General features: G+C 36.3%; 1 protein-coding gene across 3 annotated transcripts; it reads left to right on the top strand.

Annotated features, from left to right (window-relative positions):
• The first annotated feature begins 1,662 nt into the window (after positions 1-1,662).
• LOC144421116 (heat shock cognate 71 kDa protein-like) lies at positions 1,663-16,111 on the top strand. 3 transcript variants are annotated; one of them, XM_078111349.1, is made up of 12 exons: positions 1,663-1,812; positions 2,266-2,395; positions 6,443-6,549; positions 7,882-8,133; positions 8,488-8,611; positions 8,759-8,912; positions 9,735-9,882; positions 10,804-10,974; positions 12,277-12,438; positions 12,514-12,744; positions 13,049-13,237; positions 15,140-16,099. In XM_078111349.1, the coding sequence occupies exons 1-12, from the start codon at positions 1,747-1,749 to the stop codon at positions 15,203-15,205; spliced, it is 1,800 nt and encodes a 599-aa protein (XP_077967475.1). In that variant the 5' UTR covers positions 1,663-1,746; the 3' UTR covers positions 15,206-16,099. The 3 variants fall into 3 exon arrangements, with proteins under 3 accessions (XP_077967475.1, XP_077967476.1, XP_077967477.1); XM_078111350.1 differs by lacking the exon at positions 10,804-10,974 and having other exon boundaries at positions 15,140-16,111; XM_078111351.1 differs by lacking the exon at positions 2,266-2,395 and having other exon boundaries at positions 1,680-1,812; positions 15,140-16,096.
• The last annotated feature ends 1,929 nt before the right edge of the window (positions 16,112-18,040 follow it).

Below are 18,040 nucleotides of genomic sequence, written 5' to 3'. Positions count from 1 at the left end.
AAATGAATTCACGTGACCCGATAATGAAAGAACTAGAATAACAACAGCCAAGGTAAACCCAAACCATTAGCCACTACGTATAAATCTTCTTCTCTATATTAGCTTTCAATTCCAGCCCAAAACAAACAAAATATTTGCATCTGCGCGTAATGAAATTCTATATCCCAACCATGAAAACAACAATTGATAATTCAGCAAAACCATCCACAGATGCAATTTGTGCTCAAAAATATAATATATAGCTAGCTTAAAGTAGGGTATCTGACTTGAGTGACAAGTTTTGAAATTTACGGTTGCATATACGCTCATGTCCATCCTCTTCTTAAAATCTGGTACCGACCGAATATATATATATGTTTTTGTATTCGCACACAAATGAAGAAGAGTTTGAAAACTAGAAGTAAAACCATACGTAATTACTGCGATATAATATTAGAACGCGTCACACGCATTTCTGAACCATGACGATGACGACAGTTCAGTAACATGCCATTCAAGCGTGGTCATGAATGCCAGAATTATATGGTGTTGACTTCATTCCTTCTAGCTAGCTTGCTGTTGAATGAAGAAAAATGCAAATTTCATCAAGTGTGTTCATTGTAATTTTGATACAAACACATTTGGATGAGGTTTTTCGAAATTTAAAGAAGTATGACTGGATTTATGTCACTCACAGGTTATTAAAATTTTAGTTTATAACTTGTGTTTGCGCAATATAAGTTGAATTCGTGATAATTCATTATTGCAATACTGACAAAACAGCCTCTTGTGTGTTGGTCCGGAACAAGACTAAAATGGATACTCTGAATTGAAACAGATCAACAAACGACATTTCAAAAATAGTGTTTGAATGCTAAAATTGCATTTTTATTTCAGGTACATGCATGGTTTTTATGTAAACTTATAACAACTACGTAGGAATGGGGAAGTTTTGTAAATTTAGGTATGTCATGGATGACAACTTCTGTCTGCGTTCAAAACATGCCCAAAATGGATACTTCGAATTGAAGCAAACCAACAAACGGCATTGTTATAATATTAGTGTGTAATAGTGGCTGAAAATGAATTTTTATTTTAGGTACATGCATGGTTTGTATGTAAACTTATAACACCTACGTGGGAATGGGGAAGTTTTGTAAATTTAGGTATGTCATGGATGACAACTTCTGTCTGCGTGGCGCATTCACAAGAAAATTATTTAGAGAAGACGAAGCGCTATTTGAGATACCAACACAATTTAACGGGATACTTTTAATTTGGGGGCGTATTAAAACTGGTAGAGTGGAGCACATTTTTCTAAATGAACAGCATATGTTTTACTTACATTAATGAAAAATTAATTCGGGCAAACCTATTTAATAACAATAGAAGAGAACTGTATATGCAATTGGGAGGGATATATAGCCCCAATCGCCATTTAACAAACTTCGTGTGTAGAAGAGGTATATTGGCCTGCTATTTAGACAGAGAAACAGGAATGGATATATGGTTCTAATTGTTATTGATATGGCTTCCTCCATGAAAGAATAGTGGGCTGCGAAATAGACAGTGGACCCATACGTTTTATGAAAATTCACCATTTTTGTTAAGGGCTGCAACAAATGGTTCATTTTTTGTATATTGGCTCTATTTTTGTATTTGTTTACATCTATAGACTGAATTTTTCCCAGGCGAAAATATAAAAATTAATTATCTATATATATATATATCTTTCATAAATTACATACACCCAGGCCTAACGAAGTTATGCCAACGATAGGAATAGACTTGGGAACGACCAACTCTTGCGTAGCAGTTTTCCGAAATGGAAGGGTATGTATGCTCAAAAAAAAGTCTGATGAATTATCTACGTTAGTTATGGTGCGCCTGGATGGAACTGTGATAAATTCAACACATCGGGGCCCCGGAAGTCATTTGATAGACGTCCTCAATAATGAACTATTGGGCCGCTATAAATACAGCAGGTTAGAAAAAGTGGTGAATAAATGGACATAATTCCCTTTTATGGAATGGAGAGCGATATATAGGCCCAGTCGACAAACGGCCCTTTTCCGAGAGATCCATGTAGAAAAACTGTGCCGTTGGGGCTTCGTTTTATTTTCAATGCATCAATACGGATTCTATCCCATTATCGCCCAACCACTAATGATCTGCTCGATATTTTTTCAATTAGTTCAAGATAGGTTGAGCTCACATCTTTTCTGTGCATCTTACTAACAATCACTACTCAGAACCAGAATATTATATTTTTCTTTTTTCACGCAGGTTGAAGTTATCGCCAACGATCGTGGAAATCGAGTTACTCCGTCCTATGTATCGTTCACTATGAATGAAAGACTGGTAGGCGAAGTGGCGAAAGAGGACGAATCAGAAAATTACAAGAATACTCTATATCGTGAGTATTTCTATAACCGACTTCTTAGTTTTTTTGCAACAAATATTAACTCTGAAACAGTGGTTCTCAAACGATGGGACGGCGTAGACAATTTTCTAAGGGACGTGAAGCTATTTAAAAATAAAAATAGTTGTTAGATTTGCCCGCCTATTTTGGATATCCACATTTCTTTATTTTGAATATTTTGGTTCCATCTGTCGAATGTTGTTCTACATTCGTAACTGAGTTCTTTAAAACAAAGGATCATTTATTAGCAGTTATACACAAAGACATAACATGCAAGGCGCTTACTCGGTGATAACCATATACCTTCAATGAATAAATAGAACGTCGTCTCGTACGAACACTATGTGAAAAGGTCGACTGTGATGTCATAGAATAAGTGGTGAAATATAGAAATAAACAATATATACCACAGGGTGGTCCAAGCTGCGGCCCGCAGAACAATTTTAGCGTGCACTACTAAACCATTGGCAGGTATTTCTATTCATTCGCAAAAAATTTTTAATGTATTTTTCAAACTATTCCAACTGGGAGTAGTTCTTTTCCTAATTCCGATGTCGGGATTGATGTTTGTTAAAATCACGGAATGTCATTGTTTTATTATAAACGTCAAGACGGAGCGTTGCCTATATGGGAATGACGTCCTGTGATCGGTAAAAGGAGAATGCATTGCCTTGTGTAGACAGGACCAAGCCAATTAGATGAGCTCGCTTCAAGTAAGTCCTCATTTGAAAAGACGTTTTGTGCCTAGTTTTTTTTTATCAATTTTAAAAAAACATCGTGTTAAATAAGGATCAAATTTTTTTCTGTATTTTTAGTATTTATATTGATATACCCATTGCATCGCTGCGAAATTATGCCAAAACGTTGCATTCTGGCAGCTGCACACGCAGCCGGAATTGTAAATTCAAAAATGTAAGTAAAATTATTATTACTTAACGATTTTAATTGTTACTTATTGATTTTAATCGGTAAGTATGTTGATAGGTATTTGTCTGTCTGTCTGTTAGAAGCACGCGATATCTCACGAAAGCGAGATTGAATCTGCTCCAGATTTTGCATGTGCATTCACCATAAGTCGTACCAGAAGCCTTTTTGATTTTAGATGAATTATGTAGTATAATTAGCGAGGTATTAATTAATTAGTGTTGGGACACGAGGTGTCACTATGGAGTAAGAGCGCTGTTTTGGGGATCCCCTAACTTTCAATCGATAAGTCTTCGGTCTCTGACCGATATTCTCGTTTTGACTTTTATTAATATTGCGTACATTTATCGCCACGGTGGTATCTGCACCAAAGTCGTAAGATTTGAACCGGAATGTTTATCCTAGATACCAGAGAGACGTTTTGAGTAAGAAAAATCATGAAACTTAGCTCACGAGCCTAACTACAAAATTAATTGGATCAAGGGCAGCCTTCGGCAAAACGAGTGCGTTACGATAATGAAGAATAAACTAACATCGGCGGCAATCTACTGTTACGATGAGACGCGCTAGCCTAGACTATGCTAATTGTAAGAGTCCCCTGATGCAAAGACGCTACAACTAATCTTTTATGGCGCCAAAATAAGGATTTCAAGCTTATGTATTGTCATTTTTCTCAGAAAATAAAGGCATTATTACTGTTAATACTGTTCGGTTAATTTATGCTTAGCATACTTTGTTCTTAAGTTTGAAGTGAATTTTTCAAAGTTATACAAACTGATTTATTATATCACATTTCAATTTTCGCAAGGTAGTTTCGACGCAGGGTCGTCCACGTAATGACTCATTGGATACGTCTTACTGCGCCAACCACGTTTGCGGTCGCACTGAACTACGGTTTGAGAAGGAGTGTATGGACCTTTATCGATATTTATGGCGTTTCGAAAGATTTATTGCAAATAAAAAGCGCTTGACAAGTTTTTACATCCATTTTTCTTCAACCTATTTGATAGAAAATATTTAATAGTCAAATAGTACAGCCATTTTGAACAATACAGGCAAAAAAAACTTGATTCAAAATAATTCTTTTTAAACAAATCCCTATTTGTGCCTATATTTTAGTCAAAACACTCTATTTTCAAGCGTTGGCCACGTGACAGCAGTGACGATCCAGTTTTTTTAACTGGGGCCGAGGTCCCAACTTTGACGGACTTGTTTGAATTTTGAGCACTAGGCCTGCTCACGCTATACAAGCAATAAGTTTTTTCAAATATAACAATTCATACAGTGAGTGTAGAAGAAGGTGACCGAAATGAACTGTAAGGAAACGTATTTCCTTACCCACAACTTCGTTAAACCACAGTGTCTGGTGTGTTTTTGAAGTTATATCCGCCACGAAAGAATATAATAAGCAACATTACAAAACCAAACACGATTAAAGATACCGAAAATACCACGATATTTCTCGGGAAGCAATTTTAAAATACCTAAAGGCTTTATATAGTTTCCTTAAAAAATGATTAGAACGATTTATTTCATTTTTAAATATATTTAAAGTGAGTAAACTTGCGATATTTTGATCACTTTTGGGTTTTCTCCGACTGCGAACCGCTAGTTTTCCTCAAAAGTTTTGCGGCTCTTCAACCTCGCAACCTTGGACCACCCTGATATACCATATTGACACCATCCGCGTATTTTTAATGTGTTCTTTAAATAAAACATACTTTCGTCTAATATATCTGCTATTTGTAGCTTATTGTTAACTAGTTAATTTTGAGGTGGGACGCGAGACTTAAAAAGTTTGAGAACCATTGCTCTAAAATATTAAGCTTTATCGTGTGAGTTGTAAAACTACAGGATAAACTTTCATGAAATATGCAGAAAAATGGCAAGATTTAAAGTCGAGGCAAAAAACTTCAGTTGTTTTTGCCGTTTAGATTTATTTATGCTGCAACTGAAAAGACCAGTGGTTCTCAACTTTTTAAGCCGCGCTCCCTTTTTAAAATTTGTCAAGTCTGGCACCCCACCTTAAAAATAACTAGCTAACAATAAGCTACAAATAACAGATAGTAAGGCAAAAATATGTTTTAATAAAAAAAAAGGAAAATGCTTAGATGATTCAAGATCGTCAACATATTGACGATTGTGTGGAGGGTTCTACAATCTGTGAATAAACAACATGAAGTTGAACTCTTAAACATGCTCCACGCTGAGAATAATAATGTAACAAGAACAACAACTTTACAATCTATAAACCAGTGGTTCCTAACCTCATTTTTTATATCGCGGCACACTATTGAGCTTTATAAATATTCGCGGCACACCTATCACAAAACATGAAATTTTTTTCCTCATAAAGCCATTTTTCTATAAAATAATAAAAAACAAAGTGGGGTTTATTCATGTAAATACAACATAACCTGTATAGACTGTATGTTAATGGTTAATGTTAGTGGAACTGTTATGCCTGTTACTTCTTTCTTCATTCTATGATTCACCTGAAAAAACAGGGTTCCGTGTGGATTGTCTTCCCCAAGTGCTGCAGACACATCTACTACCGCCTCATGCTAAAATATGATATCGAATGCTACTTACGTTGAACAAGCCTGGGGACTTAGTATCAGCGATATAGTTAATTCGATCCAGAGAATGTAAATAAAAAGTTGCAGAGAAAGTTCACGGCGTCATCGGAGGTGAAAAAGCGTTTCAGTCCTTGATTTACAGTATGACTTAATACTTGAACAGCTTAGTTTACTCTCATCTTCTTTCCAAGTTTTAAATTAAAATGAGCGTCTGTAAGTCGATTTGCTAACTTTCAACTGTCTATTGGAATCACTTGAAATAAATTTTAAAATGAAAACTCCTCGCGCCACACCAAAATCACTCCGTTGAATACTAATTTTCCCCGGCACGGAAGTTGGGAAGCACTATACTAAACAATAAAGAAATGTAAATATACAAAATAAGGCGGTCAAAAGCAAATAATTTTATTTTCAATTAGCGTCACGCCCCCCAAAAAAATTTCCAACGCCCCCGTTGTGGAACACGTCCCACCGTGTGAGATCCCTAGTATGGGTCTCGAATGGTACCCCAGAATGCAAATATTGATCATGTTTTTAGAAATTAAGCGTCTGATTGGACGAACCTATGACGACCCTTCGGTTCAAGCTGATATGAAATTGTGGGGATTCAGCGTTATTGAAGATAATAACAAGCCTAAGATATCGGTAAGTAACCATTAGAAGCAATACAAAAGGCATTATTATTATTCACCGAGTTGCAGTATTCACTTTACCGTTATTAACGATGATAACAAGCCCAAGATATCGGTAAGTAACCATTGGAAGCAATACAAAAGGTATTATTATTATTCACCGAGTTGCAGTATTCACTTTACCGTTATTAACGATGATAACAAGCCTAAGATATCGGTAAGTAACCATTAGAAGCAATACAAAAGGTATTATTATTATTCACCGAGTTGCAGTATTCACTTTACCGTTATTAACGATGATAACAAGCCCAAGATATCGGTAAGTGACCATTGGAAGCAATACAAAAGGTGTTATTATTATTCACCGAGTTGCAGTATTCACTTTACCGTTATTAACGATGATAACAAGCCCAAGATTAGGGATGTAAGTTTTATTTTCGAATCGAATTCCGAATCGGAATGTTCCGATTCGAATATTTCCGAATCTGATTCTATTTAGTATATCATCACATTATCAATAATGAACTTAAAAAAATGAGTCAAGTAAATAGAAAAACTCATTGAACGGTTGCATTAACTAACTAATTAATATATCAGAGAACATTTATTTTTGATACATAGAGGACACTCAGTTTGTTTACTTATTATAAAATTCATGTTCGCGAACAATACAGGATGTACAGTGATCGTTTCTTCTAGAATTGACCTTCAAAATCCATCCAAATGATAAACGCCAGTGAAACATGCCTTAGTACCTTTTGCGCCGTGATTTTAAAGAAAGAAAATGGTAACAAGTGGAGAATCGCAGACCTATGTTTTAAATGAAAAATATTGTTGTTATTATAATGACATCACATAGGTAATTTAATGACACGTTTATATAATGTCATATTTGTGAAACTTTTTAACATTTTGAATAACTTGAAAGAAACCATTGGTTCCTCTAAATCTGGGACCCATATGAAATACGCGGAGTGTTGAGACGTTGGAACGCTGTAAACGTAGGAAAAACAAACGCTTTTGATCGATGATAAGACTCGTCGCTGCATTGTGCACAATCGCCTCGTGTTATCCGAATTGTCATTTTTTTTTAATAAAATCAAGCTGTTTTCAAATTGTTTCGAATCGAATCGAATTGATGTTGATTCGAATCGATTCGAAATTCTGAAACTTACATCTCTACACAAGATGCCGGTAAGTAATTTTTCAAAGCAATACAAAATTTATTGTAAATTTTTGTTCAATTTTTTTGTTTATATTTATATGTTTCGTTTAACTATTTCAGAAATAAATATTTAACATCGAATAGCAGAGATTTTTTATTCAAAATATTTATTTATTTCAGGTTGTCCATGGCCACAAAAGAACTTTTTTTCATCCAGAACAAGTAAGTGCGATGGTTCTTGAAGAGATGAAAAACACGGCTGAGGCATTCTTGGGTGAAACCGTAACTGATGCAGTCATTACAGTCCCTGCATATTTCAACGATGCCCAACGGAAAGCAACTAATGATGCTGGGGTAATAGCAGGTCTCAATGTTATTGGCATGATCAATGAGCCGACTGCTGCCGCTGTGGCGTATGGACTGGATAGGGAGGTAATATTAGTAACAGCTTGCTCAATTGCGCGGTATATAAATATCCAATCGACATAATTGGCTATATATATTTAATTGGTTGCATATACAAATCCAGTTGGCTGTACATGTGTATTTGTTATAGATATATATGGAAATATATATGTGGTTGGCTGCACATGCATATATTGGCAGTTTATGCATGTAACTTTACCAAGTGTTTGCGATTCCCATAATCAATTATCATTTTCTACTATTTTTTTACCGATTACTTGTGAGTGCTTTCAGCACTGTTTATCATGTGTTTACTTTGACTAATTTCAAGTGACTGAGCTATAGTTTTTCATTCATTGACACAATATACCTTTAATACAGATCAAAAATCAACGCGATGTTCTCATAGTCGATCTCGGAGGAGGCACTTTCGACGTAACCATCGTGAAGATTGAAGGTCGTAAGTTTTATGTGAGGGCAACGGGAGGCGACACTCATTTGGGGGGTGAGATAAAACATACTTTATGCTTGCTTCATTAATATACTACCTTCTCAGCGCATTACCTATAGATGTGATGGAGAAGTCGTTTTATTATGATTATTATCTGTTTTAAACTTTGCATTATAATTCTGTCGTGTTTTTTTCATGCAGGCGAGGACTTTGATAATAAGCTTGTGGAATATTTTGTTTCTGAGTTCAAACAACAACACGGTGAGGATATATCAGAAAACAAAAGAGCCTTGAATCGCCTACGAGTGGCGTGCGAGGGAGCAAAAACAAAGTTGTCTTCGTCGTTGCAGGCCAAGTATATGAAATTTTTTTTTTATTGGGCACAAAATTGACCTATGAATCGTTAGGTTATTACTTATCGATCTTAAGATCGGTAAGTATGTTGATAGGTATTTGTCTGTTTGTTTTTTTTTTGTCTGTTAGATACACGCGATATCTCACGAAAGCGAGGATGAATCTGCTCCAAATTTTGCTTATGCATTCATCATATCTCGGATCAGAAGCCTATCGATTTTGGATAAATTATGTCGTATAATTAACGAGTTATCAATTAATTAGTGATGGGACACAAGGTGTCACTATGGAGTAAGAGCGCTGTTTTGGGGATCCCCTAAATTTCGATCGATAAGTCTTCGGTCTCTGACCGATATGCTCGTTTGTTGTTGTTGATCATCATGTGAAGTTAATTTGGCGCCGCAGGAACAAAAAGGTTAGGAACCGCTGTTAGGTGGAAGTCGTTTTTTTGTGGGATGTCATCAAAATTAAAAATTGCGCTCTTAAGGCGGTTCAAATCTGCTGCTCGACGGCGATGCTCTACCTGTAGGCTACGGTGACGGATTTCATACCCGTACCACTTCGTGCCCATATATTTGAGCATCGCCCTCTCTTTTCTGCCAGTTTTTCAAACGTTTCCACGCCTTCACTCCGAAGTAGAGTTTAGGTGAAAGCACTCACTGATAAGTGAGTGTATACAAAAAGAACGCGATATCTTTGTAATTATACAAGGTTCAATATCAGGCTTTTTTTAAAACAGGCTATTTGAACTGCTAAGTTCCGAAATTTTGTCAAACTATTTACTTGGTATATTGGATCTGAAGACTTGAAAATACTTTTACAGGGTTCGACTTGAAGGTCTGCTAGGGGGACAGAATTTTCGCAGTAGTATTTCACGGGCAAATTTCAACAATCTGAATCGCAAACTTTTCGAGAGAGTCCTCGATATCGTGAGGAATACTCTTTCTGATTCCGGACTCAAAAAGGAAAATGTGAGATACGCATTAGGCATTAGAATATTTAAAGTATTTGATTTTTTGTAAAATTCGGTTGTCGATAGTCCGCTTAGTTATTGTATGTGTGGTCCGCTTAAAATATTTTTTTACGAAATATTTGGTAAAAAAAAATTCTCTCAGATTACTCGACTTGACCAATCGATTATAGTACTATCTCCTATTATTTAAGTTTGATTTCATACTCCGTCTGCGCTCCAATAGTCTTTAGCCAGAAAAATCGTTATGTTTGAAAAACCAACTTTATATCTAATTTTTTGAGCGTTGCTTTCCTAGTAATATGCCTATTGATTATCCATGTTAGTGCACTTATCATCTAAATATACTTTTGCCTAATAATTTTGCCGAATTAAAATAATTTTGCCGAATTAAAATAATTTTATTGATAGTTAAATTAGGCGTATGTTCTGCATGGATTAATTGATTTACAATCCATTTTATTATCAAAATTGCGAGTAGAAGTAGACAAAATACTAGATACTTGAACTAGATAATTTGGCAATGCCTAATTCTATTATGCCTTATTATTCACAATAATTTGATACACTTGAATTGCCATGCACATAATACAAAAAAGTTCGTTCATAAATTATATCAATTTTTTTCAAAAAAATTTAAAACCATTCCGGAAACAAAATAAAAATGTGATAATCCCATAGTATGTAAACCGAGATGGTGGACACCGGAACGTAGTATGTGTATCAGATTACGGTTAGGCCATAATTACCGGTACAAATACTACGGGAGTCACTTGCCTAGTCTCCGAACTCGTAATAGAACTAAAATTAAAAAAATTAGCATAAAATCATGACCTGACCCTAACCTCATACACATACTATGTTCGGGTGTCCGCCATCTTGGTCAACATACTACAGAAGCGCCAAACATTTTACTATTTAGATTGATGACGTTGTTCTTGTCGGAGGCTCCACGCGAATTCCAAAAATTCGAGAAATGCTAGAAAAGTATTTTGACAACATGGAGCTTAAAAGAACTATAAATCCTGACGAAGCAGTTGCTCATGGTGCAGCCGCATATGCGTTTGCACTTGGTTCCGACGAGGATCCTGCTGTAAGTTGACATTTTCAGAAAATCACACCATTGGTTACATGTTTTTTCAGTACATTCGTTAGTACTTCCGTAGTATGTGAACCAAGAGGGTGGACACCGGAACGTAGTATGTGTACCAGGTTAAGCTTAGACCTTATTTCAGGTACAAATCCATGGGAGTCACTTGGCTAGTCCCCAAACTCGTAATAGAACTAAATTAAGAAAAATTGGAATAACATTATAGCCTTCCCCTAACCTGGTACACATACTACGTTCCGGTGTCCGCCATCTTGGTTCACATACTACGGGAGTACCCATTCGTTTATATAGTATGTTACTGCTGATTTAAATGCGTGTATAATAAGTTTATAACTGCAAATAGAGCTGCAACGGCGCACGCTACCAAAACCAAGAATCAAAATATTTTAAGGAAATAACTAGACCAGGGTGGTCCAAACCCAGGCCCGCGGGCCACATGTGGCCCGCCACTTCATTATCTGTGGCTCGCGTCATATTCGAAGAGTAATCAATAAATCGCATTTCGTGCTGTTTTGTAATCAAATTAATCAGAAAAATCTTTTGACATATTGTTACATCACTAATGTCACTGAATTGACTGGTGTTATGACTAGCTGAGGCAAATAGCGAAGTTGGATGAAGTGCTTGGCAGTCTAAATTATTATCTGGCTTTCTATCTTTTAGGTAATATATGCTAACAATATAGACATCATAGAAAACTAAAAATCGAATGCGGATTCTATTAGCCTGGGATGGATATGTCTGATTTTACCTATATTAGTTTACCTATTCTTGGCACTATTGTGGCCCGCGAACAATGAAAAAAATAATTTGTGGCCCGCGGAGCCGACAACCTTGGACCATCCTGAACTAGACTATGTAGGTTGTGTGAGAGAGATCAATGCAACTTAAAACAGAGTCTAATTTAGTTTGAGAGTTCACATAATAAAAAAAATTAATCGCAATTTCAAATAGAAATAACAACTAAGAGACTAGATTATTTAAATAACCTCTGCACCAGGTAAAAACAAAAATTGACTATTTCACAAAAAATAGGATGGTTGTGGATGTCCAAGAGTGAAGATACTCGGTTCCCACCGAACGTTGTTAAATCATTTTGAAATCTTCCAACGCAACAACTACTATAAAGGCGATAAATCGAAAAACACCATCAACATAATGCCTCATTCAACAAGTTTTTAGTTCATTACAGTGATGCTTGAACATTGAACTGTTTAATCTATAAACTGGGGATTTATAATGCGGTTAAATTGTTAACAGTAAAAAATATATTAATTATCTCAGATGAAGGAATTCGCCCTTGAAGATGTTATTCCACTTTCTATTGGCATAGAACAGCATGACGGAACATTGCATGTTGATATTCCGCGAAACACGAAGATTCCAACCAAAGTATGGGTAACCGTAGTCACCGTGGTGGATAACCAAACAATAATGACATTCAAGGTTCGCCTATATGATATGTCACATGGTGTTCTAGTTAGAATATATAATTAATAATTTTGAAATGTATTGCTGCAGATTTATGAAGGTGAGCGCACTTTGGCCAAAGATAATCATTTTCTTGATGAATTTACAATATCGGGACTTCCACCTGCACCAAGGAAAATAGGCAACGTCAAAGTGCTACTCGAAATCAACGCATGCGGAATTCTCCACGTCAAAGCGCACGAGTTAGTCACTGGAAATTCAAAGGAAATAACAATTGCAAGACACAAAGGACGATTAAGTGAGAGCGAGATAAAACGAATGGTAATGTATTAAATTTCTTGAACGCTTACAAAAGTGTCAAATATATGAACAAATACGGGCAAATTGGTCTGCAACCTAATCGCGCATTAAGTTACCTTCAATTTCCAAATAGGTTTACAAGAGACAAACTGCAATTATCCTAATATTTTACATGTTCGATATCATTTTCAATAGTGTGATTGAAACATATATGCAAATATATATAAAATAAAATGTGTTTTGAAAGTGAAACCGCACATTACAGAAATATACAGAAGCATGAGTTTCACGTTAGTAAATCTGAATCTCTCATGTCTCTATGAAGGTACAAGAAGCCGCAAAATTTAGAAAAAAAGACCAAGAGCTAAAACAGCGAAGCGTAGCAAGGAATGCACTTGAAGATTACGCATACAGTGTGAAAGTAGAGGTAGATCAAAAAAATCTAACAGGACAACAAAGAGAATCTATAATGAGCAAAGTGACTGAAATTCTTAAATGGATGGATATAAACAAGGTAATTGTTTGTGAAGTTCAGATCAATAAATTTCAACGATTCTTAACTAAAACGGTTGTTCGAAGAAGTTAAAATACTAATTGTACGCAAACCGGATGGTTGTTGAACTTTGTTCTCGTTGAAATTATTGGCGATTTTTTAACTCATTAAAGCTGAAAATTATATGCTTACTCAATATGAGGCGTGAAAAACTTAAAACAGATTTTCTGTTTTTGCCTGATTTACAAACTGAATTCTTGATGACGACAAGTCCAAAAGTAATCTACTAAGCCAGTGGTTCCCAACCTTTTTATTTCGCGACCCCAATTTTCATGAAATCAAAGCCTACAAACACTCGCGACCCCCCAAGTAGAAACGTTCAGCAACTTTAAAATTTAGTTTATCAGTTCAATTATCTCAATGGGAAAAATGTAACAACTGCATGTGGACGTTGACGTAAACATTTTCCCAAAAAACATACGAACGAGTCCGGCAATGCCCCGGGTAATTGGGGAAACCTCAGAATATTTGATAACACATGGCATCGCATGAAAACCACGGTGTAAAAATCTGTTAGATTAGAATTAAAACAGTTTTTTGGCGAAATATACACGAACTTGATAAAAGGTTGTAGATTGTAAGGAAGCGTACACTAATTCGAAAATAGTAAGATTACTTCTGAATATACATAAATTTAAAATGCTATTTAGTACCTATATTCCAACAGTGTCTTTTTTATTTTTAATTCAATATCAACATATTACAGATTGCTCCATTATTAATTCGAAAGTAAAACAGGGCATGAAAGTAAAATAGGAAAAAAACGTGTACGGGATCACATCATTTAATTGCTTTTTATAATGCTAGCTCGAAACGTTTTAAAATTATTCATGAAACGTCTAAATATATAATATTGCAATGAGGCGATGTGGACGAACAAAGCACTTTCGCAACTGATCGAAACCTAAAGTGTGATTTCTCGGACACCGCCTGGCAATCAATGCCATACTTGTCAAACACCTAATTAAGGGCCAATCGCCAAATCAAGCAAAGCTGCTTTGTATATTCGATAACCAAGTGGCTACACTGGTACAAAATAACACACCAACATAATTTATCGCAGCCTGGCACAAAATCCGGTACGCGTACCTGCGGGCGGGACACTGGCTTAGCCTGCAGTTGCTCGTGAATGAAAAGATGATACCTAACGTCACTCACTCATTCGGATGTAACATGATCAAAAAAGCTATAAAAAGGAAATATTATAGGCGCTCGTAACACTCTCACTAAATTACATTTACTGATACCTACCACATGAATGTTTTACCGAGCGATTTTGGCGCCGGTGGTCGAGATATTGCTGAAAATAAGGTCATTTTATCCGAAGTTAGGCACTTTTCCGGTACCTGCTGACTATCACCAATTTCACTTTCCAACTTTCAAATTCAAGTCATTTGTGTGCGCATGTTCGACAGAAATTAGGCGACCCCGGAAAATCTTCACGCGACCCCACTCGGGGTCGCGACCCACAGTTTGGGAACCACTGATCTAAGCCACTTCATTTTATATCATAGTACATTGGTTCTCAAGCGGTGGGGCCCGTCTACAAATATTTGTTAGGTCTAATCTTGCCCGTCTTATTTTGGATATTGACATTACTTTATTTGAATTGAACACTTCAAATACTTTCGCCTTACTATATAATTGTAGCTTATTATTTTGGATGTGGGGCGTGAGACTTGACAATTTCTAAAAAAGGGGGCGAGGCTTAAAAAGTCTAGGAACCGCTGATATAGTGTTATCTTTTCATTATTTTATAGGTTTTATGAATACATGGAGCATAAAGCTCGTTAAGTCAATTAATATTCATTCGAGCACTTTCAAAATTTAAAAAAAATTACATGCTATTTTTTTTTTATTTAGACGGAACCTCCAGAAATGTCTGAAATAGAAGCGAAGAAAGGGGAATTGGAGAGATTAGTAAAATAAATTAATGAAGACAGATGTTGAAATTGTTGATAATTTGCAGAAAATATTTCACGATTTTGCATATGAATATACTCTAAATATCGTTAAATAATCTTCATAACAAGCCTGGTGGACATTCGGAAGCAAGTTAATTGAATACGCACAAGATCAAATATATATTGTATATATATATTTTATTTAATTGTTGTTGAGACAAAATGTGATTGAATTACGGCAATCTTTACTTTTCAAATTTCAGAGTTAAAATACCTGCAAGGCTATAATTTTCTGTTGATTAACCCAATTTCATGATCGTAATTGCGCCAGCAATTTGATTTTTAGTTGAATGACTTTGGCAAGGTTGAGCTAACAAACGTTGTACAGCAGCTCTATTGTTTGCTTGTTTTGTTACCGAACATCAAGTAGAGTAGCTGTAGTGTGCTTCTTATCATTATATAAAAGTTAGCGTAGATTTGCAAATAAACTATTTTTTAATTCATAGTATTTCATACTGAGTTTTGAGTCTCCGGCCAATTTGGAGGCCAATTGCCTATTGTACATATCATCGTGGTGTCGTACCTCTTTGTCCTGTGTATTGTACAAGAGTTTTATTTGTATATTTCGTGTCTGTTGTCCTACTATAACGCAGCAGTCCTAAACTGCAGTTATACTTGTTGGGGTGCATGTCGCACATCTGTGTCTTAGGCCAGCAAAGTCTTGAACATGTATCCCGTCTCTTTCATACCGTTTAACTATTATGCAGATACTGTTACATTTTTGAGGCAAATAAACATACATACAAATTGGCTAACAGTAAGAGTAATTTCGAGGTTTTTCAACAATCGGGTATTTTTGCTGCTGCCATGGAAACGAAACACTAATCCGGATTGTCACTGATACGCACAAAACCAGGGTGATAGGATAACCCACTTGAGAAATTTCGTTCAGAACTTCAGTCGTTTAGACCAGGGTCGTTCAACCCAAGGCCCGCGGGCCACATGTGGCCCGCCGAAGGTTTCCGAGTGGCCCGCGCAGTATTATTCGAAGCCCGATGTCTTTCACAAATCTGAGCCACTCTTGAAACTATTCTAATAAAAAAAATTATTCCTCGTCGTTCAAACGCGCGAGAAGCACCACACAGCTATCGAAAGCTTTGCGGGCGTTATTGCTGAAGAGATATTTGAATTTATTAACCTGTAGTCGGTGTAGTGAAAACTAGAACATAACTACCTATCAAGTGGCCCGCGCAATCATTCGTAAACATGTGGCCCTTAGACGCTACAGCAAGACATACATACAGATAGACTTTAAGGCTTCTTGAGAATAAGAGTCTCTCAGAGCAGAGATCCATAATAATCGAAAACAGAAAAAACTGATTTTCTAACAAAAATCTAACAGCTTCAATATATTTGCGTTAGGTAAGGCAATTTAAGGCTAGCTCTGTATCGGATGTAAATGTTTCTCTGTGTGATTACGCAGCGTCTCAGGTTTATTAAATTATTATTCTAATTGTTAGTATAAAAAACTTACTACATCTAATGACATGTTTTACCTATATCGCCATTATTATACATCACGATAATGTAATATAAACACGGTAGTTACTGTCGATTTTTTTTCTTTTTCATATGACGCCTATTTGCTACGACGCCCTTTGCTACGAACAACGCCCTGTGCAAGAAGCCGCTGCTATACAACGATACTTGAGGAGCTACTATTATTTGGATGGGCCGGAATCCTTCCGGATGGGAAGTGCCTACCTAATTTATTACACACTGGGTGAGGTGGTCCATATAGGATTTGCGATGCCAACAGAGTAAAGTATATCGCTATGTCAACTCTATGTTGGGCGAGGTCCAGCCATATAGCGCCGTAATCGGTATTTTACTCACGTTACATACAATATACCGATACTAATCAAACAACGTTCATTGAAATGATTAAAACCTGTAACTTCCAACGATACGCGGCGATAATTTTCCACGGCAGGTCTCGCTAGGAATTTCTACAGTTCACTAGATAAGATACTAAACTTCAATTCGATATTCACGCACCCAAAAATTAATAATTAAAAGCGTCGAATACCTTGCAAGTGTTATCATATGCAAGTTATAGAAAGTTTGACTATTGACGAGTTGCGCGACTTTCGAGATGGCAGACTGCTGGCGCAGTTTCTTCTTCTGAACTTGAATAAATGATACGTGAATGCCGGCAAGTCTAATCCCAAAAATCGATACTGGTACAAAACTACTTACAGGGTAGCCTAGCATACAAACTATCATTAAAATATCAAGGTACATGAAATGATAGACATGGTGGTAGATGTGATGCCAACACAGTAGAGTGCAACGCTACGTTAACTTATGTTGGCAAGTCTAATCCCAAAAAATGATACTGGTACAAAACTACTTATAAGGTAGCGTATCATACAAACTATTATTAGAATTCCAAGGTAGATGACATTTTGATAATGCAGTAAGAAAGCAACGACTAACGCCCACACACACTTGCCGTACTTCACTAACCTCAGCGTTTGGCTAAGCGTTCGGAATGCGCTTGCCATAGCAGCTTGCTGGATTGCCCTGCACCATTCGCAGCCCGTGGTAGCTTATCATGTGAAAGAAGATTGTTGAACTCCGGGCCACTGGGTTGGGTGGTTCATTTAACTACCGATTGGTAACAAATACCTGACTGAATAACCTTGACTTGTAACACGGCGAGAGGTCATGTTTCGCCCCCCATCCCCGAGATAAATAGTTTATGAAAATACTATCCTATCGTGATGGCAGACTAGTAGGCTACGGCCTGCGATCCCTATTTACACGGCGCAAAAATCCATATATGACAAGCTACATG

The sequence above is a fragment of the Styela clava genome, chromosome 3 (genome assembly GCF_964204865.1).
Source record: "Styela clava chromosome 3, kaStyClav1.hap1.2, whole genome shotgun sequence".
NCBI lineage: Eukaryota > Metazoa > Chordata > Ascidiacea > Stolidobranchia > Styelidae > Styela > Styela clava.
This window is presented reverse-complemented; position numbering and strand designations above follow the sequence as displayed.